The sequence below is a fragment of the Sinocyclocheilus grahami genome, unplaced genomic scaffold, assembly GCF_001515645.1.
Source record: "Sinocyclocheilus grahami isolate Dianchi unplaced genomic scaffold, SAMN03320097.WGS_v1.1 scaffold862.1, whole genome shotgun sequence".
Classification (NCBI taxonomy): Eukaryota; Metazoa; Chordata; class Actinopteri; order Cypriniformes; family Cyprinidae; genus Sinocyclocheilus; species Sinocyclocheilus grahami.
Genome location: NW_015506041.1, coordinates 186,725 through 210,971, shown reverse-complemented (window position 1 = coordinate 210,971; position 24,247 = coordinate 186,725). Strand labels below are relative to the sequence as shown.

At 38.2% G+C, this 24,247-nt stretch overlaps 1 protein-coding gene across 1 annotated transcript in view; it reads right to left on the bottom strand.

The window, feature by feature from the left end:
• Positions 1–1,477: 1,477 nt before the first annotated feature.
• Positions 1,478–24,247, bottom strand: part of LOC107563206 (integrator complex subunit 8-like) — a 24,169-nt gene continuing 1,399 nt past the window's right edge. The window contains exons 3-25 of the mRNA XM_016248013.1: positions 23,091–23,265; positions 22,574–22,718; positions 14,701–14,808; positions 14,354–14,509; positions 11,638–11,738; positions 10,837–10,978; positions 10,638–10,708; positions 10,059–10,234; positions 9,827–9,957; positions 9,405–9,515; positions 7,555–7,759; positions 7,039–7,160; positions 6,688–6,872; positions 6,461–6,494; positions 6,303–6,362; positions 6,024–6,085; positions 4,322–4,440; positions 2,577–2,680; positions 2,406–2,456; positions 2,244–2,317; positions 2,084–2,148; positions 1,887–1,930; positions 1,478–1,638 (exon numbers count right to left, since the gene is read on the bottom strand). Coding sequence (XP_016103499.1) covers positions 1,522–1,638; positions 1,887–1,930; positions 2,084–2,148; positions 2,244–2,317; positions 2,406–2,456; positions 2,577–2,680; positions 4,322–4,440; positions 6,024–6,085; positions 6,303–6,362; positions 6,461–6,494; positions 6,688–6,872; positions 7,039–7,160; positions 7,555–7,759; positions 9,405–9,515; positions 9,827–9,957; positions 10,059–10,234; positions 10,638–10,708; positions 10,837–10,978; positions 11,638–11,738; positions 14,354–14,509; positions 14,701–14,808; positions 22,574–22,718; positions 23,091–23,265 — 2,558 coding nt within the window. The 3' untranslated portion in view covers positions 1,478–1,521. The remainder of the gene's footprint in view (positions 1,639–1,886; positions 1,931–2,083; positions 2,149–2,243; positions 2,318–2,405; positions 2,457–2,576; positions 2,681–4,321; positions 4,441–6,023; positions 6,086–6,302; positions 6,363–6,460; positions 6,495–6,687; positions 6,873–7,038; positions 7,161–7,554; positions 7,760–9,404; positions 9,516–9,826; positions 9,958–10,058; positions 10,235–10,637; positions 10,709–10,836; positions 10,979–11,637; positions 11,739–14,353; positions 14,510–14,700; positions 14,809–22,573; positions 22,719–23,090; positions 23,266–24,247) is intronic.

Genomic DNA, 24,247 nt, shown 5'->3' with positions numbered 1-24,247 from the left:
GCGCACAGCTGAAGGAATTTGGCCAAGTGCCGTCTGAGGACAGACACAACATTCAGACACACGGGGACTACCTCTGCATGCTGGTGGGTCTAGTGCTTAACTAATATGTGACCCTGGACCACAAAACCAGTCATAAGGGTCGATTTTGTGAAATTGAGATTTATACATCAATGGAAAGCTTATTTATTCAGCTTTCAGGTTAGGATAGGACAATATTTGGCCGAGAATACAACTATTTGAAAATCTGGAATCTGAGGGTGCAAAAAAAATCGAAATACTGAGAAAATCGCCTTTGAATTTGTCCAAATGAAGTCCTTAGCAATGCATATTATTAATCAAAAATTAAGTTTTGATATATTTACGGTAGGAAATGTACAAAATATCTTCATGGAACATGATCTTTACTTAATGTCCTAATGATTTTTGGCATAAAAGAAAAATCGATAATTTTGACCCATACAATGTTTTTTTGGCTATTGCTACAAATATACCCCAGCGACTGCTTTTGTGCTCCAGGGTCACATATTAATCATAGACATCAATGCAGTCGATGGATGTTGAAGTTCAGAGGTGGTATGAGAGGAACAGAATCATCAGCATGTTGTGCTCGTTTGGTTCTGCAGTGGCATTGTTTCAGCCAGGTGCATTTAACCGTTCTCAAGTCTTTGTCGTTCTCATTTACAGAAAGAGGCTCAGGAGAAACAGTCAGAAAGCCTGGAGCACTTCTTCCCACCAACACCTCCCAGCAGCGCTGAGAAACCCAGCTAACACTAGTGTTCACACAGCAGGATCAGTGTACTGTGATTTTTACCGTCACTAGTTCTAGACTTCATCTCAAAGTTCAGGTCATAAGTTGTAAAACTGTAATATGTACTATGCACAGGGCTTGACTGGTATTTAAGTTAACAAAATAGGCTTTAAGAAACTGCGCTGTTTTGTGTTCTGAACAGACAACTTATGTTCCCTAGTGTTGGGTTATGGTTCTCTTATACTTTATAGTACAAAAATATTTGTAGAAAAAATAAGAGCAGGCCTCAGGATTGCTAGTGTGGTTTTTTTTATTTTTTTATTTAATTTTATTTTTCGGGTTCAAATGATGACTTAAAATGTGATTAATGAAAATATCAAATTTCCTGTCGGCACAATGTTCTTTATTATACATCATAATTTAAGTATACTGTTCATTTGTATATAGATTGTAAGATGTTTAAATATATATATATATATATATATATATATATATATATATATACTAATTTCAACTTTACCAAAGGCATTCAATTGTGCATTTGATTGTTCCTTATTGACACATAATTGTGAAAATTGGTGTGTGTGTGTGTGTGTGTGTTATATACAGATATATATATATATAGGCACACACACACACACCTCTGTGTACAATTGTACATTATAAAAATAGGAGACAACATGAATTAGCCTAGGCATATTTATTTGAAAAATGTTTTTGATTTTTTTTTTTCCCATTTAAAAAAACGAAACAAACAATCTTTTGTAATTAATTTAAAAGTAGAGTTTAGCCAAGGCCTGTAGGAATTTCTTCTTCCTTTTTTGCGCTGCAAGCTGCAGGACTTCCTCTGGGTTACTGGAGTTTAACTCTGTCTGTCCGATGGCCTTGATCTGTGTTCAAAGAGATTAACCATCATTACCTTCATATTCATGTAATGAGCTACTTTAGATTCCTTTGTGATGGCCAATTGTGCCATCTGAAAATCAAGCAATTTTTGTACAAATCTTGCTTTGAATCTGCACTGAAATTAAATATTGGTAGATATTGTTAGATTGCATTTCTACACCATCTACAATAAATGTTTTAGAAACTATGGCCTAATTGATTCTTGAATCAACAGATAAATAAATCTGCTTACCGCAACTTGTCTTTTGTCACCCTCTCCTCGTTTATGATGAATGTCTAAAGGCAAAAGTTACGGTAAAACAATGGATGGCAAATATCAGATGTGCTGAAAACAGGGTTATTCAAATCTTTTTATTAATACATTTGCAAATTAATTGATAACAGCGGACTCGTGTTGGTCTGAGATTGGGTCTTCTTTAAAAAGGATACATGTCAGATATTCCAGAATCGTAACGTCCCAGATGTAGCCATAAAACGAATCCATAGAGTCATGACTGATGGAATGGAGAAAAATGCAATGAAGTTCCTTTCTGACAAGAAAGTTTCTGAACTATTTTGTAAAGCGGGTATTGATGCATTGCGAGTTCACCTGTTTTGCTCTTGTAGAGCTTTGAATGCAGTCATGTAGTCAACTTCCCTCAGAAACTGGCAGAGAACAGCCACCTGCAGAGTGCACACAAGGACATCATGTATCAGCCAATGCAATCCTCTGAGATGAGACTGGTGACAGTACACCGATGCGGTTTGTTACCTGAGTGTGACAGTTCAACAGCGAGCAACACTTGATCATTCTCTTCAGAACCTGCAGAAACATTCAGCGTGTCAGTCACATCTCTACAGGGCATTTTACTACCAATCCAAAAGTAGAAGTGAAAGGGTTTTCTTTATTCGTTCACAACAGTGTTCTGCAGATTTCCAGCACCTGGTCGGTGTAGACGTCAGGAGGAACAGGTTTAGTGAAGTAATCGGAGCACACGGTCCCTGCCTGCAGGTAATAATGCATCGCTGCAGAATACTGGCTGCTCACTGAAACAACAAAAGAAGAAAAAATAAAAGAATTTCATCAGTAAAAACTTTAACTGAAGTGTTTTTCAAAGTAATTTTGAATGACTAATTTTTCAATACAAATCTGTAAACATCAAATTGTGAGGGGGAAATGTTTTATTGTTTTTTTAAATGCTTTGTATTTCTAAACTGGCAAAAATCTAAAAGTACTATATTAATAGGTCTGTTGCAATAATCAATATATCGACTTGTCGCACAATATATGTACATTACCTCAATAACGCAATATATCGTCCATTATATTTACATAAAAAAAAACTAACATTTAAAAAAAATGTTTTGGACATTTCACTTGTGTCTTTTGCAGCTTCTCGTACATAGCATGGTGTAGTCATAAGGTGCTAGTTCAAATAGAAAAAAATGCTTCTACAAGAAAAGTTTCATCTGCAGATATGGCCTAGTTTAGGGATCTGTGCCTTTGTGCATACGGACATCTGACTGCTAAGCAGTGATTGTGTTTTTCAGCAATAGTGTGCACCCTTCATTTACAGAGAAAAGAAGGTCAGGGAAAAATCTGTTGATGGACAAATCTCCATACAAGTTCTTTGTACATTTTTCTTTTTCTACTTGTTACTTTGCACTTTTTTTTAGAAAATGTTTTTTAAGGTATCTAATATTTACTTATTTATAATACTTGATTTCCATGATCTAAATATTCTTAAATTAAGTGTTTGTGTCATTTGAAAGTGTGAAGGGCTTCTTGCATTATTATGCGGTTACATTATGATTATATATTCAGTGGCATAAAACGGTCTTAAAATGACAATAATATCGCTTATCGCAATTATTTCTGGGGCAATATATATATCGCACAACAAAAAGTTGTTATCGTGACAGGCCTATATATTAATAATTCTTTTAGCATTTGGACCTATTTTTTAAAAATGAACTTTCGGCATGAACTTTTTTTTTTATATTTTGCTTTTTTAAAAATGCTTTATGCTTTGTTTTAAAAGATTACTCATCAATGCATCTCTCTGAACTCATCTCTGAAATACTGTGCATCTGACAGACTTGGTCAAGAGTTTTTAATTGTTTAAATGTCAAAACATTTATTCGGGAATTCAAACATTATTTTCAAAGAATTATGAACATTCAGCATCAGTCTCTGTAAATAGTTAAATATTTTGATGAAAACAAAACATAGCAAATATTTTATACTTCTGTAAGTTTTAGTCACATCAGACTTTGAGTAAATTTAAGTATTTTAGCATGACTTTAAATGTACTTTTAAGTTGAACTGCTTGCGGTTGGGTGATATGACTAAAATCTTAAAACCTGATATTTATAGGCATTACTTAACCATGGCAGTGATACACATGACCTAATGGTAATTAGGCCAAACCTTACAGATTCATAATCCTCCATATCACAGCATAAATTAATTAGCCCAGCTTGAAACTCTAACAAAAATAACCACATACACAAAGCGATATACAATAAACTGTTAAATATAAACAATTTAGCGTTAACACAAAACTATGTAAAGCTGCTGTGCAACAATGTGTTTTGTTTAAAGTGTTATATGAATCATATGACCCCTCAGTATTGGATCTTTACAGTATGAGTGCAGGGTTTCATTCATACACAGCTTTAACTTACCAAAGTAAATGTCGGCCTGCGTGCAGAGCCACGACTGATTGTTGGGGTTGAGGCTGAGAGCATAGTTCACCAATTCCTTCAACGTGACGACCACGGCTTCAACATCCACCGACTGTAAACTGCATCAACACCACCATCATCATCACCACAATCATCATCATCACCACCATCACAATCATCTCCATCACCACCACCACCATCATCATCTCCATCACCACCACCATCATCATCACAATCACCACCAACATCATCACCACCACCATCATCATCATCACCATTTCCATGATCATCACAATCATCATCACCACCACTATCACCACCACCACAATCATCATCATCACCACCACCACCATCATCTCCATCACCACCACCATCATCTCCATCACCACCACTATCATCATCACCACCACCATCATCATCATCATCATCACCACCATCATCATCTCCATCGCCACCACCAACATCATCACCATCTCCATCACCACTATCACCACCACCACCACCACCATCATCATCACCGCCATCATCTCCATCACCACCACCACCATCATCATCATCTCCATCACCACCACCACCACCATCTCCATCACCACCACCACCATCTCCATCATCACAATCACCACCAACATCATCACCACCACCATCATCATCATCACCATTTCCATGATCATCACAATCACCACCACCATCACCATCTCCATCACCATCATTATCATCATCTCCATCACCACCACCATCACCATCTCCATCACCACCATCATCACCACCACCATCATCATCATCAGAACATTTGACACCAAGACCATCAAAACAAACCTTATAAATCACAAACTATCATTACATCTACAGATTTAAAGGGGTGGTTCATTGCGATTTCACTGTTTTTAACGTTAGATAGTGTCTAATGTTGCTGTTTGAGCATAAACAATATCTGCAGTTACAAAGTTACAAAGCTGAAAGTTCAATGCAAACGGAGATATCGTCTTTTAAAATTCTGGCGGTTTAATGCCTACAAAAACGGCTGGTAGGGACTACAACAAGTTACTTTCCGGGTTCGTGACATCACAAACCCAGATAAACCCCGCCCTCGGGAAAAGGCAGCAAAGGGGGCGAGGCCATGCAGCGCTGCTTTGGAGAAGAAGAGAAAACTAGAGGTGCACGTAAAAATCTATTCATATATGAATCGCGATTCTGTCTTCTAACGATTCTAATGGATTCACAAGATTCAAAATCAACGTTCTAAAGCAGCGGTTCTTAATACTGTTCCTCGCGTCCCCTGCTCTGCATCGCTCTCTCAGCTCAGCTCCAACAATGAACTGTTACAATTATACACTTATTTTCACATAGTTATGTGAAGCGTTAAACAGACGTGTGTGCAGTTGCAGTACTGTATTAAAGCTTTAATCAGGATAAAACTGTATATTAAAAGCTAACTTAAGCAGTAGCATTTACAAATAACAGCATATCTAAAAGTATGACACAACAACAAACAAAAAACATAGGCCTACCATTAAAAGCCATGTGCAGCCAGGTTCTGCACGATCCTCTTCAATATTATCCTCTGCTTCTCAATAGGGCTCAAACTGATAAGCGATATTAACGACTGCAACCCTTTAACACAATCAAACCTAGAACAAACCCAGTGAACCACCCCTTTAAACATAGGAGCATTTCTAATGGCATTTCATTAGTTGTGACATACTTGGCCAGAGATGAAGGCCATATGGAGATATGCTCAGCTGTCACTTCATTCACTATATCATCCTGAGAAATAGAAATAAAAACACATCAATCAATCCACAGAAATAAGATTTTCCCATTATAGTACCTATTCTGTTGTTATTTGTATTACTGTACATACTTCACTAATTAATTTTAAGTCATCCTACAGTATATGACATAAAAATAATAAAACGGCAATCAAAACAATTACAATAAAAAAAACAAACAAAAACAAATAATTTCCATTGATAGCACATACCCGTACAATATTGTGCAGCCGCACAAACAAAGAGATGAGTGTTGTCAAAACCAGTGGCTCCTAAAACCCCCAAAATTATATTAGAGATTAATACTGGAAGTTCTCTATTTTTAAGATACTTTTATGTAATGCTGTGTACTTGGCAATGTTACACTTACCCATAGTTTTTTCATAAAAGTCATGAATTTGCTCCTAAAACCACAACAAAGGAAAATATAACAATGCATTAACATGACATGGACAGTTATTTAACACACGCTGTGATCACGTTTTTATATATTATACTGCAGACGCTGAAACAGGCTCTGTATGTTTTTTTGTCCTCTGGAAGTCATCTAAGGCAGGTTTTAGAGTTATTCTCTCTGGAGCGGTCCCCGTGTCTCACCGGGGCAGGATGCCCAGCGAGGACTCTCTCAGTTTGAGAAGGCTCACTCGACCGTCACTGCTGCGCTTGTGCTGGCTGGAAACACTGCAGATCTGCACCACCACCTCCCAGAGCTCCTTCGCCATGCGTCTGCTCTCTTTGGGTCCTGGCAGCTCCTTACAGGTAGATGCTATCAGCTGCCCTAGCTGCATCAAAAAAAAACACAAGACGACATGATCTGAGGTAACAATTCTTACAAAATCTCACAAGAACATGTCTGCGCCTACTAGAAAATGTGTAAATATGAAAAGATTTTCAGACTGTGACTTTATTCATGACAATGAAGCACAGGAGCGTTTGTGGGAAGAGTACCTTTATATACGGGTTGCTGTTGACCAGTGACTGTGGCACCTGCAGCGTCAGATACTCGTTCTCCCTCCAGTTGAGCATGAACACCACACACTCCTCCCCGACAATCTGACGCAGCGGGAGATCTGTGCCGTGGAGAACATTGCAAGGAATTATAGCATCCTACCCGAAAATGTGAATTGCACTTCATCTGGTTTCATTAGAATAAGCACATAAACCCAAAGAGCTTAATTTATGAAAGGATAAAGTCAACACTTTCACTCTTCCTGCACAATTTGGGTTGATCACATCCTGAGTAAATTGCCATTACCTTTCAGGCCAAAATCTGATGCTCACTTGCCTTAAAAGCCTAGATGAACAACTATGTGTAGATATCTGATCTAAGGTCAGATTCATTTATTTCTCTTTACAATTTAATTGCATTCGCAGAAATGAGTGTGAAAGACTTTGCTCTGGTTCATGTTAAGCTAAAGATCACGTTAAGAGAGCATTTGTCTGCAACAGCTGACATAATAATACCATGTATCCTCATCTCCAGATATCCGCGGACCCTGCTGACCAGGTCGGGTGGAGGTCTCTCCATGTTGCCTTCGGCAGCGCCTGCCTCGTGACCTCTGACCTCCATCAACAGCAGCTCGTTGAGCATGACTTGACGCAGCTTAGGAGAAAACTCTGTCACCAGCTCGAGGCATGCCGTGAACAGCTGACAAGCGTGTGCAAAATCCTGCAGCAGCCAAAGAGACAAAAAAAGTGGCTCAAACTACAAACTAAAAGAAAACTGACATTTGAAACTACAAATATAAGCTTCGGTGTAATCTTCAAAAAATTTAATTTCATAGAAATAAATGTTTCTAAGAAATATTTCCCAGAAATAAATCCCAGATAAATTAAATGAAACTGCCTTGGTTTTCAAAATGAATTACAAAAATGTGGCACCCAGAATCACATGAATACAAATGATAAAATTATTTGTATAAAACGGAGAGTTCCGGTCCTTGATTCTGATTGGCTGAGCCGCGTTCGAAGCTGTTGTAAATTACTCTACAAACATACACCTTTGTTTACTTCTGTGTGTTGGTCGGCAACCACTTTGTTGGAACCACAACCGTTTCTGAGGAGCTACATTGTTTGGTGGAAGAATGGTGTTTTTATTAATATCATTACACTTTATTTGCTCGGTTTTATTTTGTGAAACCTTACTACATATATGGAATAACTGTTTTATAAAAGCAATAATGGCCGTGAAGCCGTGGTTTACAGTGAATTTATAACAGCTAACTCCGCTTCATGTCGTGCCTAACAACGCCCCTTAGCTGTTATAAATTCACTGTAAACCACGGCTTCTTGGGGCTTATTGCTTTAATTTGAACTGAGTATTCTTTGGTTTCTTTTGGACTTAAAGGGGTCATGAAATGGAGAATCAAAATGTTCTTGATATTTACACATATCAGAGGTTACAATAAAAACATACTGCAAGCTTCAGAACTCAAAACTAACTCAGAAGTTTAAAATATTATCTATTATTTTCTGGCCTTCTGAAACACCTGGATTTGAAATCGGAAGAATCGTGACGTGAGTCCATACAGCAGTGCCAAACATTTTACCCATTTTGACGTGATGCAGCTAACTTCATTTATTTTTAATCTTATAGTGCGTTTGTAATAAACCAGCGTTTTAATGCTATTAAAATAGCGAGGGCTATCTTTACTAACAGCCAGCGCAGACCCTCTTTCAGCGTTCACAAAAACTACAGTCAGAATTTACTAAAGACCAGCAGTGTATTAATATGCACTAAAGACACATTAGCTATGAAAAGCTGTGGACAGTTATTTTTGCAGCCTACCTTACTGCATATGCATTTATAGCAGTTTCCCCTTCAGACACAAAATTAATGGGAGGAGAGCATTTAGAGGAATTATGCAAGATGATTTACTAAAGTTCACAGTAGTCAGTTTACTGGTATTTGTGCCATTATTTAACACCTCAAAAAGCATGCCTTAACCCCTTCTGCACCCGTGTTGTTTACAAAATGGCGTATTTCAGGGCTTTTGCCGAAAGCAGCATTCAGAATCATGTAAATGTGAACAGCATTTTCCTTACACAGTTACGTGAAAGCGGTTTAACACATTTGGGTTTCTGTAGCAGGATGCATCTTTAGTGGGCTTGTAAACGCATATTCTTACAGATTACGCAAAGGTGTAGAGAAAGCTATTCACTGATCTAGTCGACTGTGTTACAGGCTTAAGAGCACATTACTACAATAGTGCATATCAACATGAATATTGCTTCTGTGTCTTAAACAGCTGTCTTTCTGGTGTGCATGTAAACATACTGAATGCTGTGGAAGTGAGTCTTGTTCAGATAGACACCTTTATACTGATACAGTGCAGACCCTTGGCCATAAGGATGTACACTAGGTCTCGTGTCAAGTTGTCTTTTATTGCTAGTATGACGTTCACATAGTCAACAGGAACCTCCCACTACAAGAAAGAAATACAGTTTGCAAGAATGAAAAAAGAAGTCAATGTCAACAACTATAATTTATTATTTTATCAATTTTAACTGTTTCGTGACAAGCATTTTTTGTCATGAATTGATATTGCAAATCGCTAAAATAAATTCACAAGCTCTTATTCAATTTGATGCAAAACAAAATAGTGTATAAGAAACACTGATCCAGTTTGTTACTCGATCAGCACTAATTAAAGACAGAAGACTAGATTATCTACCTTTTATGTTCTGAAATGAGGCATAAGAGTAGCCTTAAAAACATCATGTGGTCTTTCCTGACCTTACTGTTAACCCTCCAGAAGGGTCGCTCGGCCATCCCCTGCAGCTCAATGAGGATTTGTCGGATGTGTCGAGGATCCAGTGACAGAATAAGCTGCTGTTCAAGCTGACTGATATTCACACTGGTAGACGCTGGTGAGAACAAAACACAAACAACAGCAAGCACAGCTCTTCAGATGATAAAATTAAGAATTTCATATGGTCATGATTAAACGTCTGCCCATCAGATGTACCAGGTATATCGTAGAATGAGGGCAGAGGTTTGGCACTGAGGTTGACTGTGGCTGAGCTCTTCCTCGTCTGCTCCATCAGGATCTTCTTCTCCTCATCTTGAAGGAGTTCCATGAATAGTTTGTGAGAAGACACCATGAAGGCCAGAGAAACATCTTCCAGCCTGTTACAAACGGTCCTACTATGAAAACAAGCAAATTAACAGCTATATGTCATAGAATATTTGTAGTATTTTCACACAATGATACAATTTAAAATAAAATACAATAGCAAATACAAGACGACGTTTAAAATGGTAAACAGTTAGGTTATACCTAGATTATACATCATCTAAAATCCGATGACGATTTCGATTTTTTTTTTTTTTAAGAGTTCCTTTTAATGCAAACTGCTGCAGCATTTCCCCACACCCATGTCGGTATATTATTATGGTAGAATTCACTTCAAACAAATACACCTTTGAAAAGCACGTAAAAGCAAAAAAATAAAAAATAAAAATAGAAAATGACATACTGTATGAACCTGATTAGTCAAAAGTCTGGCAAGGTGAAAATAGTTCTTAAAACTGCAAGGGTGCTCACTTGATAAAAAGAGCCATTTTCCTCTTGCATGTTTCCGACCTGTGCTCCTTATCCATTGACCTTGCACACACCTGGAGTCATGTGAAAGAGAGCAGTAAAACAGCCCTTTATTTCAACAGAAGACCATGTGAGCTTAGATCCATTTATTAAAAGAATAGTGTGTAATGTGTATGATTCAGTGATGCAGCAGGGTTTATACCTCCAGCAGAAAACTGATGGTGTTTTTGCTGGGTTTGAGGAGCAGCTGATGGAAGGACACACTGAGGACACCACCCTCCAGTGCATCTCTCACTGCGTTACACACACACAGTTTATGACACACTTCCTCCAGAGCCCTGTCCCTGTCATTTAAAACACACAGACACACATATATTAAAGGAATATACAACGAGATCTATGGACAGCATGTGTGGCATGCCACTAACCACATGTTGGCTGACCTCTCTATTTGTGAAAGAAAAAAATTATTATAGTAAGCCACTTCTAATGGAATTCTATGAGGAAGTTTATAAGAAAAATATACAACTTTGATTCCATTAATTCTGTAAGAATTTTGTATAAGGAAAACGAGTTTGTATATACTTATTCTATTCATCAGTGTTAGAACCATTAAAGAAGAAACTGCATCTTCCGTATTTAAGTTCTGGCTTAAAAAGGGATGGGCGCAAGAGTACACAGGTTTTTTATATTGTACCGTCAAATGCTGTGATTTGCATGGTTGCCCTTTGCTTGCTAAAAAGCAAGCCCATTGAGGTCACAAGAAAATTAAGCTGTGATCACAAGAAAACAACTAATGTAGTGATCACGCAAAAAAATAAAGAAAAATAATAATAATCCATCGCCTCTTTGGGCTTCCGTGGAAAACACATTCTATACTGAGGAACGAGTCTCTGAACATTTCTGTGGTAAAAGACAGCATGTATAAGATGCTGTACAGAGAGTCATTTTGAACCCTGAATACACATATAATTGTCCATTAAGCATCTAAACAGCATCTCACCCTTGTTGAAGCTTGTGCAACAGCTCCAGCTGAATTGAATGTCTGAAGCTGTTGGGTAGAATGAATGTAACATTGTCTCTGATGAAGGCCTCGATCAATGCCTTCAGCATAAAGACAAAAAACAGACAGTAAAGGTTACTGTTATACAAATTCACATTTCACCAACTGCATAGGCCTGACAAGCTCCAGTGAACGCATAACTGAGGTCTACAACTGTTATAGGATGAACCAAAAATCAATTATGTAGATTTATGTCTCTACAGTGACTTTACCACTCACCAAATGCAGAAACGTTAATTCATGTGTTCATGACCTTAAGGTTAGATTATTGTAACGCTTTATTGGGTGGATGCTCTGTGCGCTTAATAAACAAACTCCAGCTTGTCCAAAATGCAGCAGCTAGAACCAGGAAGTACGACCATATTAGCCCGGTTCTGTCAACTCTGCACTGGCTCCTTATTGAACATCGTATAGATTTTAAAATCTTGTTAATTACTCATAAAGCCCTGAATGGTTTAGCTCCTCAGTACTTGAGCGAGCTCATATTGCATTATAGTCCTCCACGTCTGCTGCGATTTCAAAACTCTGGTAATTTGATAATACCTAGAATATCAAAAATCAACTGCAAGTGCTAGATAATTTTCCTATTTAGCGCCCAAACTCTGGAACAATTTACCTAGTGTTGTTCGTGAGGCAGACACACTCTGTCAGTTTAAATCTAGATTAAAGACCCATCTCTTTAACCTGGCATACACATAATACACCATCGCATTTCTATAATTCAAATCCTTTAAAGGATTGTTAGGCTGCATTAATTAAGTCAACCGGAACCGGGAACACTTCTCATAACACCTGATGTACCCGCTACATCGTAAGAAGAATGGCATCTACTCTAATATTAGTCTTCTTCATTCTTAATCCGATGTTACCCGTAACCATACGGATCCAGACAATATCCAGACCAGATGGTGGATCAGCACCTAGAGATGACCTCTACAGCCCTGAATGTCAGCGGAGACCACGTCAACTAGATGCACCCCAGAGACAGATCCCCTGCGAAGACCTCATCACGTCGACAACCATCAGCACAAGACCACGGGAACCAGACGAGTCCTCTGCACAATCTGACCTGTGTTGCAGCCTGGAATTAAACCACACCATGCTGGTTTCGTCTGTTCAGAGGAGAACTGGCCCCCCTGACTGAGCCTGGTTTCTCCCCAGGTTTTTTCTCCATTTCTGTCACCGATGGAGTTTTGGTTCCTTGCCACTGTCACCTTTGGCTTGCTTAGTTGGGGACGCTTGACTGATTGCACAGACACTATTGGAAGAGAGCTGAACTGGATGATGACATCACTGTATCATCGATGAACTGACTTTAGCTGGAAAATGACTGTTATTGTCTTCTTACATTATTGACAAACTATTTTCCTGTTTGACTCTGTAAAGCTGCTTTGACACAATCAGCATTGTATAAAGCACTATACAAATAAAGGTGACTTGACTTGACTTGAACCAACCAGAAATATTTCTTAAACAGTATGCTATGATAGAGAGTGCCAGGGTGGCGTATAAAATATGCTCTATGCTAATGGGTTTAACATACTCCAAAAACAAAAAACTGGATAACCGTTTGATGACATATCCAAATAACTTTCAAGCTGGCAGTTATCAAACCCTTATCAAAAAGCTCCAACTTGTCTCATGAGAACGGTTAAATTATAGAGCAATCTTGCCCCAACCAACTGTTCATTTCTGCAGAACCAGTAACTGTAGAGAGTTTCAGTCAGGATTTAGATCCCATCATAACACAGAGACTGCATTTTTCAGAGTTACAAATGACTTGCTTGTATCATCTGACCACAGCTGCACACCTACCTATCCAATTGCTACCAGTTTGTTTGTGTTAATTGTGGGATGTAGGATGGAGTACCACAGGGTTCAGTATTAGGTCCTCTACTATTCTTTGTATATGTTTTACTTGGGAGAGGTTGTCAGGGACCATGGCGTTAGTTTCCACTGTTACACAGAAGATACTCAGCTCCTCCAGCCCTAAAGAAATATCTCAATTGTCTAAGTTAGCAGATGTATTAGTAATATCAAAGACTGGATAGCTAGTAATTTCCTACGTCTGAATTCTGACAAAACAGAGGAATGTATTAGTTAGGTATTAGTTAGCCTGAAAACCTCTGAACATAACACAATAAAACAATGTTTTTGACTGTTACACAGACTTCTACGGTTAGGAACCTTATGTCTGATAGAAATCTGTGCTTTGACAATTATATTTCCAATGTTAGTAGAAAAGACTTGTTGCTACACTAAGATTGTTTGTTTCTGATACTAAAAAACTAATTTATACATTCATGATTTAAATATATGTTTGATGGACTAATAAAAAATCCAGTAGACTTTGGTTAGACTTTTAATTAATTCATAATTCATACCTCATGATGTTGCTCTTTGATGCAAGGGGCATCTCTACAATCAGTGTGTGTAAAGCTGCTTTAAAACAGTACGTATTTTGAAAAGCACTTTACAATGAAAAATACTTAAAGGTGTCATATGATACGATTTCAATTTTTCCTTTCTCTTTGGAGTGTTACAAGCTCTTGGTGCATAAAGAAGATCTGTAAAGTTGCAAAGACTAAAGTCTCAAATCTAAAGAGTATACAATATTTTAATGGTAGCACAGTGCAGTGAGAGAGTCCTTGCTGACCCCATAATCGTGGTTCCTCATGAAGCAGCTGATCTGGCCGTATGGGGTGTGCTGGCTCTCGCTGGGGTCTGAGGCTCCGGTCAGAGTTTTACAGGCGCTCCAGTATCCAGCCAACCGCTGCTCATCCACACAACAGAAAGATGCAGAGGAATCCAGCTGCCATCAGACACAACAACAAAAGAGCATGTCATGATTCAGAAATGCACGTGGATTATCTCAACAGATTACTACAGTCCTGGATGCTTGATTGGTCAAGACAGCATTTCAGTTGTGTCATGAAGGTGAGTAAATAATGACAGCATGTACTTTTTTGGGCATAGTTTTCCTTTAATTTGATAATGTCTCACCTTTGTGAGCAGTTCTCGTGCCATTCTGAAGTGTTCTCTGGCTTTCTCATACACTGAAGGGTCAGAACAGCCTTGCTGAAAGTAAATGCCTCCTAAATCGTAATGCACCTGCCAGATATCAATTATAGTTCACTTTTAAAGAAAGAATGAACCCAAAAATGACCATTTCCTGGAAATATCCTCACCCTCAGGCCATCCAAGATTTAGAAGAGCTTAATGTTTGATTAGTAATATGCATTGCTAAGAACTTCATTTGAACAACTTTAAAGATGATTTTCTCTATATTTAGATTTTTTTGCACCCTCAGATTCCAGATTTTCAAATAGTCTAAATTTTTAAAAAACTGACCCTTATGACTGGTTTTGTGCTCCAGAGTTATATATATATATATGTATATGTGATCAACTATATAAACTAACATCATAAGTTTCACTTGCACTGATATGGCAAGATGTTTTGGTTTAGTTGCCGTCTTTCATGGATAGCTCGTATAATCTTGCTGTGTAAATGTGTTTAAATTCTTCATATTGTTCAGTCTTTTAATCTTTGGTAGTGAATCGCACCGACTCTCTCATGAGAAGTGAATCAGAGTTTCAAGGCATGTGATTGGCTGTTCGTTGCTGATGTCACACTTTCATGTGCACACGCTTCATAACTCGGGATCAAAGTCTGAATTGATTCTTTTTATTTAATTAAATTTTTTCACCAACTCTACGTTCTCAGAATCACTCAAATGTGTTAATAAATACTGATGCCTTTTTTGAATGGTCTTGGTTGAACTGGTTGAATAATTTTGATTGCAACTGTAAATATTTGTTTATAATGTATATGAATTTGATGTTTTGATACCTCCGTCGGTAGTGTAATCCCGGTATAAATAGCTGTGGTGCAGTGAAGGAAAGCCTTGATTTGTCATGTAAAAACTGTGAATAGTGGACCCGTTAGAGTACAGCATGTTCTGATGTTTGAACTCTCTTTGCTTATAGTTCTCCAAACATCGCTAAGAAGTTTCACGCCGGTCATCTGCGCTCCACTATAATTGGTAAGATGCAATGCATTCCTGTTAAACTAGTTCCCTCTGTCACCAGTAGAGAGAGTGCTTGTGAACATATGGGATGATATTAGACTCAAGTATTTGTACAAATCGCTGCACAATCATTTAATCCTGAATTCCACAGACTCAAACTGAAAGTTTTTTTTTTTTGTGGTTAGTAAGATACATGCATAACATTTATGCAGTGCATGGATAATTGTGCGTGCATCTATTAATCATTTTGAGTCTAATATCATCCCATATGAACAGGACATTCTTAGGTTAATCATTTGCTGTGTTTGTATTGAACGGATGATTTTAATAAAACAGTTGTTCGCAAAACATATTCTCGGCTTGAATAGTTAGCTCTGTTTCTTTTGTAGGAAACTTCATTGCCAACCTAAAGAAGGCTTTGGGGAAAGAGGTTATTCGAGTCAATTATTTGGGCGACTGGGGAATGCAGTTTGGTAAGTTATCCGTTGCCATTATTAACCTAGAGAAGTCAGTAAGTTGCATATGACTTGCATATACTCCTGAAAAAGGTGTGTTTGATGAAGGTTGCTGAAGCTGGCTGGTGTTTGCAGGACTGCTGGGCGCAGGCTTTGAACGCTTCGGCTCTCAGGAGAAGCTGAGGACGCAGCCGCTGGAGCACCTGTTTGAGGTCCGCTCTTGTGTTTCGTTGGCACTGGCCCAGGCCGGATGTAGTTGCATTGGGACTAGCATGCACTCAGATCTGTTTGTTTTGCCGCTGTGGGCTGCAGGTGTATGTTCAGGTGAACCGCGAGGCCGAGCGTGATGAGAGCGTGCGTTCGGCCGCTGCAGAGTTCTTCAGACGTCTGGAGCGGAGTGAAGATCAGGCCCTGGCGCTCTGGAGACAGTTTCGTGAGATCACGGTGGACGAATATAAACGCATCTATCAGGTAAAATCAGTTCTTCTTCATGAGAGATTTGTGTGTTCATATCTGGGAGTGCATGCACTCAAAACTAGAGCTGCGTTTGAGGAACTGCATGCAATTTTGTTTTGCACGTTTTTAAAATCACATTTAGGATTTCTTATGCACATGTAAAACAACCCACGCTCTCTGATTTCACATCAACATGAGCATTTGACTGGATATTTGATATTGAACGTATTGCATGTCTTAAGTCTCTCTCAGATAATGCTGTAAACTGAGCTGGAAGCCCGGTCAAGTCACACGTTACTTTAATATTAAAGATTGAAATCAACGACAAACTCTTAAATCCAGTTTATTTTCATGTATAATATTCAACACTGTATAAACTGAACTCCTTGAAAGAGTTAAAAGGCTCTGAATGTTTCTGTCAAAATACTGAGCATTACTCACGATAAAAGAAAAAGACATGTGACCCAGAAACACATTGCTAATGATGCAATTATATTTCTAATATAATTCTGTTTAAACTCTCTGCCGTAAAAGCCTGTTATTATGACAGCGGTGTGAACATACAGTCTTAAAAAGTCTTAATTCACCCTTTCTCAAAGTAAGCCTTAAAAAGAGTCTTAGATTGACTGCATTAAATGTTGCATGCATTGCAAAAATTTGTATCTTCCTCTGTATTTTTGTCTTGTTTTTCAATATGGCAAAAATGGTATCCGTGTTCTTGGTATGATCCACGGAATCTATCAAGACCAGTCTCATGACAATAGACAAAAATCTTCAAAAGCTATTAGCATTTTTTTGAAATTTCAATTAATTTCACTGCCCTGAAACTTTGAGTACTGTCAGGCCATGGTCCCGAAGACACGTACCGAGTTTCGTAATGGTACGCCAACGCGTAAATATAGCAATTTTTAAAATAAAATAAAATATAGCATTTTATGACAAAATTAAAAATGGCCGACATGGGAAAATTGGGTATCATTCCACTCAGTATGTTGCTCTATAATCTAATATAATCTAAATTGACTTGTGATTTTTGGTCAAAGCATTCAGAAATTATAAGCAAAAATAGGCATTTTTCTTATCTCCTAACCACTAGGTGGCGCTGCAGCATGTAGCCTCAGGGCATGGTTATCATAACACACCAAGTTTGGTCTGAATACGGCAAAGCCTCATGTCTGATTTGGCAAGCTTGTCGTCGGAATTAGTTTGCGTGGATGAACCGTCTAAGACGAGTTCTTAAAAGTATGTTTTTTGAACTGTTAAAAATTGTGAAAAATCTTGACCTGTAGAATTTAAAATTTTGGAAAATAATTTTCCTTCTAGACCTCACGGTTCATAAGTTATTAGCATAAACACGAGTGAAACTTTGGACAAGTGGTGGCGCTAGAGAGTTTCAAACTGGCTGTGGTTAATGATGAGACTGTCCTCTATCAGTGTGCCAAATTTCACAACTTTCCCGCAAGCGGTTCTATGAGCTGCCATAAACTCAAGAGCAGGAGGAGGAAGAATGATAAGAAAACCTTCGGCGCTTGGCTCCTAAAAAACCAGTAGACCAATTCCGGTGTTTGCAAACAGTGAAGCTTTTTGTCTATCTGGTGGCAGAAAATGTAGCAGTCTATGGAATAAAAGAATAAAATAGGTAATTTTGAGTTTATATTTCAAAATTCTGACTTTTCAGTTCTCGCAATTCCGTGATTATACCTCACAATTCTGAAAAAAAATAAATCAGCTCGTCATTCTTTTTTCTTTTTTTTTCCTCCCCTCGGCTCAGAATCATGAGTTTATATCCCACACTCTGGCTTTTATTCCCTCAGAATGGGCAAACTAGCAATTGTTGAGTTAAATTGAGTAATAAAGTCTGAACTAGGAGATATAAAAGTCAGAATTGTGAGATAAAATAGGTCAATGTTATGTAAAACATTATAGGTTTAAATAGTATTTCTTGCTGTAACTGTAGGGCTAATACAATATGTCCCTTATGAACTGCATATATGAATATTGTTTAAATCAAATTTATGCTTTAAAAGTAGGGTAATTATAGCAGGTTTCATCCATAGTCTGTCCGTTTAAACGTCTGCGTTTAGCTTCAAATGGTGTCTTTGATGACTGTATTCTATAAAAATGATTTGCATTCTGATTCTGACATGCAAAGTCACAAAAACACATTTTTTGTCTTATTCCATGGATTTTACCCGTTTCCGTCCACTTGTTCCCAGTGTTTTCTGCCAGCACAATGCGCGCGCAGCTGCAAGTGACGTAACTGTGACGTCTGTTATGACATATCTAAGAGAAGACTCAGAAGAAGAGAATTTATTCTCTCACACTGCCTCGGCTACTAGATCACTCACACAAGTGTGTACACGCAGACAACATAAATCTTTCTCTCCCTGGAGTGACCTATCAACAGCTCTCAGTTTCCTATTTCACTGACCCCTTTTCACTGAGGTTGTAATTATTGGACCTAAAACCTCTGCATGTAATAACCTAGAACACTGTCTAACACTTGATGGCTGCTCTGTTAATTCCTCGTCATCAGTTAGGAACCTATGTGTGCTATTTGATAGCAATCTTTCTATCACTCTGTCAGTTTAAATCTAGATTAAAGACCCATCTCTTTAACCTGGCATACACATAATACACCATCGCATTTCTATAATTCAAATCCTTTAAAGGATTGTTAGGCTGCATTAATTAAGTCAACCGGAACCGGGAACACTTCTCATAACACCTGATGTACTCGCTACATCGTAAGAAGAATGGCATCTACTCTAATATTAGTCTTCTTCATTCTTAATCCGATGTTACCCGTAACCATACGGATCCAGACAATATCCAGACCAGATGGTGGATCAGCACCTAGAGATGACCTCTACAGCCCTGAATGTCAGCGGAGACCACGTCAACTAGATGCACCCCAGAGACAGATCCCCTGCGAAGACCTCATCACGTCGACAACCATCAGCACAAGACCACGGGAACCAGACGAGTCCTCTGCACAATCTGACCTGTGTTGCAGCCTGGAATTAAACCACACCATGCTGGTTTCGTCTGTTCAGAGGAGAACTGGCCCCCCTGACTGAGCCTGGTTTCTCCCCAGGTTTTTTCTCCATTTCTGTCACCGATGGAGTTTTGGTTCCTTGCCACTGTCACCTTTGGCTTGCTTAGTTGGGGACGCTTGACTGATTGCACAGACACTATTGGAAGAGAGCTGAACTGGATGATGACATCACTGTATCATCGATGAACTGACTTTAGCTGGAAAATGACTGTTATTGTCTTCTTACATTATTGACAAACTATTTTCCTGTTTGACTCTGTAAAGCTGCTTTGACACAATCAGCATTGTATAAAGCACTATACAAATAAAGGTGACTTGACTTGACTTGAACCAACCAGAAATATTTCTTAAACAGTATGCTATGATAGAGAGTGCCAGGGTGGCGTATAAAATATGCTCTATGCTAATGGGTTTAACATACTCCAAAAACAAAAAACTGGATAACCGTTTGATGACATATCCAAATAACTTTCAAGCTGGCAGTTATCAAACCCTTATCAAAAAGCTCCAACTTGTCTCATGAGAACGGTTAAATTATAGAGCAATCTTGCCCCAACCAACTGTTCATTTCTGCAGAACCAGTAACTGTAGAGAGTTTCAGTCAGGATTTAGATCCCATCATAACACAGAGACTGCATTTTTCAGAGTTACAAATGACTTGCTTGTATCATCTGACCACAGCTGCACACCTACCTATCCAATTGCTACCAGTTTGTTTGTGTTAATTGTGGGATGTAGGATGGAGTACCACAGGGTTCAGTATTAGGTCCTCTACTATTCTTTGTATATGTTTTACTTGGGAGAGGTTGTCAGGGACCATGGCGTTAGTTTCCACTGTTACACAGAAGATACTCAGCTCCTCCAGCCCTAAAGAAATATCTCAATTGTCTAAGTTAGCAGATGTATTAGTAATATCAAAGACTGGATAGCTAGTAATTTCCTACGTCTGAATTCTGACAAAACAGAGGAATGTATTAGTTAGGTATTAGTTAGCCTGAAAACCTCTGAACATAACACAATAAAACAATGTTTTTGACTGTTACACAGACTTCTACGGTTAGGAACCTTATGTCTGATAGAAATCTGTGCTTTGACAATTATATTTCCAATGTTAGTAGAAAACTCTGAGCTGAGGAGTACAGCGTTAAACAAGTGACAGGGCTACGATGAGCTTTCCTTGAGAATGAAAATGGCATTTTAAAGCGTGACATCAGACATTGATGAAAGTTAAACAATAAAACACATCAATCCTTCATACTTGAAATCAACATGAAGGAAAGAAGTTGTGGCTTGTATTACGCCTCACTGCTTCTTCTGCTGTTATTCTGTTGCACTACGCACTTCTTTTGAATTAGTAATCCAATATTGTGTGAAAATCTCCTTTTACAACCCAAAGCTAGAGCAGATTTTGTCTCTCATAGTTGAGGTATACCTATGATGAAAATTACAGGCCTCTCTCATCTTTTTAAGTGGGAGAACTTGCACAATTGGTGGCTGACTAAATACTTTTTTTCTCCACTGTATATATATATATATATATATATATATGTATGTATGTATATTTATGTGACCCTGGTTAAAACCAGTCTTAATTCGCTGGGGTATATTTGTAGCAATAGCCTAAAAAACATTGTATGGGTCTAAATTATCAATTTTTTTTTATGCCAAAAATCATTAGGATATTAAACAAAGATCATGTTCCATGAAGATATTTTGTAAATTTCCTACTGCAAATATATCAAAACTTAATTTTTGATTCGTAATATGCATTGCTAAGAACTTCATTTGGACAACTTTAAAGATGATTTCTCAGTATTTGGATTTTTTTGCACCCTCAGATTCCAGATTTTCAAATAGTTGTATCTCGACCAAATATTGTCCTATCCTAACAAACCATTCATCAATGGAAAGCTTATTTATTCAGCTTTCAGGTGATGTATAAATCTCAATTTCAAAACATGTACCCTTATGACTGGTCTTGTGGTCCAGGGTCACAGAGAGAGAGAGAATTACATATGCATTAAGTATTTATCCTATTATTCATGTTTGTTTGCTTGGTCAATATCTTTGGTGGTTTTGGTTTGTCAACCAGATTCAGAATCAAGCATTCAACAGCCCCAAGGTACAATATGATGTGCCATTTAATTAATTGCAAATTAATCACACAACAATTTTGGCTGAGAAATAAACAAAACAATAAATAAAAAATAACCCAAAAATCAGTTAAAGTCATTACTATTCATTGTTTTTTATTTTGAAATTAATATTGAAATATGAAATGATTAAAAAATTTAAAAAATAAATGATACTCTCAATATAAAACTAAAACCACCAGTAGATGGCAGCAAGTCATTGTTTTATTGCAGGGGTGTCCAAACTCGGTCCTTGAGTTTAGTTACATCTTGTTTCAACACACCTGACTGGATGTTTCTAGTATGCCTAGTAAGAGCTTGATTAGCTGGTTCAGGTGTGTTTGATTAGGTTTGGAGCTAAACTCTGCAGGACACAGGCCCTCCAGGACCGAGTTTGGACACCCCTGCTTTCATGAGTGAGTAATTAATTCAACCAATTAGTTCAAAAGGCTCTCATTTCCAAGGCTGTGCCCTCCAGGTTGCATTTGCAACCTGCATACACCACAGAGCAGGTCTCATTTCAGAGAAGAAATCATTGCAAAACTGACTGTAATTCCTCATGAGGCATAATATACTGTCATTTCTTTCTAACTTTGGAACGAAATGGTAAATTTTCTGAAACGAGGCAGCCTCAATGATGTGTGCAATCTCTTCCAGAGGACCTTCGAAATGAGTCGCAGCCCCAGATCTTACAAAGTTTTACCTGAGCCTGCATTAGCTATGACACACAGTTAAACTGTCACACTGACCATCTGTTGTAGACGAGCACGGCCATGGCTGTGGTGGGCGGCAAGGTGGACAAATCCAGATCTACATGCTTAACTCCAGGAGGAACACGACTGACACACAGAAGCTCATTCAGTAACATATTAAGCACAGGGATGGTCAAACTGTGAATCAAACAGAAAGACAAAGAGGACAGTTTAAACGAGAAGTGAAATGATCAAATGTGGACGATCGAGGGATTGCATGTTGTCTAAAGATGGACTAAGATGTCCAATTGTCCAACCCAGTTTTTACATTTTCTTAAGAGAATGTAAGTGGAGTTTGCCTGTGCAAAAATGATGGCCACAATGGTCAGGCATTGCTTTGAGGCTGTTCTAAATTTGTGTTTTAAGCACATTGCTGAGTGGCTCGTTAAAGTGGAATTCTGGGTGGTTGCTAATAATAAAAATTAAATTAAAAGATTTATTTCAGGTAATACAGGAAATCAGTATATTGCCCTCAAAGGGAAAACAAGGGAAAACTTTATCTTCACTCACCCCTTCTCTAGTACTTTCAAATCCCATGTCAGGTGTGCAGCAGCTTTGAGAGCCATCAGCTTCAGTGTGCGGTTCCTCCGGTTGTCCGCTGGCGGCTGAACCTGGTTCTGCTCATTCACAGACGGTTTGGAGGCTTGCTCCAGAAACTGAACGATGAGCTGAACAGGAGACGGGTCTGTGGAAACCATATAAAACTTAATTCTGAAGCTCATCTCAGGAAACAAAGGGCTCATGAAAAAGCATTTGCGGCTGATTTTACTTCTGTGATGTGACAGGTTTCCCAGTGAAACAGCACATTCAGGAATTGAAATCAGGAATTGATCTTATCCATGCAGAGATTATGAAGACGTGCTACAAGCTGAACTTAACCCTCTACAGCATAGCATTGTGGTTTTTCTTATGCCCCATGTTCAGTACATGGTTTTTTAAATAACTGCAACCAATTAAAATGTTTGAAAAGTATCAAAGAACAGTCCAATAAGGTGTGGGTGACTCTATCAAGCACCATTTGAAGACAGGACTTCGTTATCTGACACATGGTCACACGGTGTGAGAAGGCGGCAAGATTATTTGCTTTAGTAATCTTATTTAAAATAACATGAACTGTACATAAAAAAATATATGTGTGTGTGTATGAAGGTGTAGAGAAGACTTTTGTCAGCTTTTATGAATTTTTTATTTATTTTGCATGTTCAGAAATTCAGTGCAATAAGGGGTAAGGAAGCAGGTGTCCACGGCTCCCATCCCTAACCAGGATTTCCCATTGACAATACATAATGGGCCTCATTTACGAAACGAACGTACGACAGAAAATTGAGCGTACGGTCGTTTCAACGCAAAACTTGGAATTTATCAATATGGACGTGAGCGGTGGCTACGATCAAATCTCACGTCTGGTCTCAGCTCGTGTACGCAAGTTTTTGAGTTACCTGAAGTTGCGCACAGCATAGTAAATACGGTGGAGAATTGTAGATTGACAGCATTTTGTTCATTTTTATATTCCTGAACGTCAAACGAAGCTCATTAGTCGATCGTTAATCAGTAAGATTAGAATGTCTTTTTTTGGTGTTGTTTTGTACAGGGCTTTAGCTTTATATGCGCGAATAGCAGCATCAACAAGACCATGAGGATTCAATCGTCGCATCATGCACCTGCAG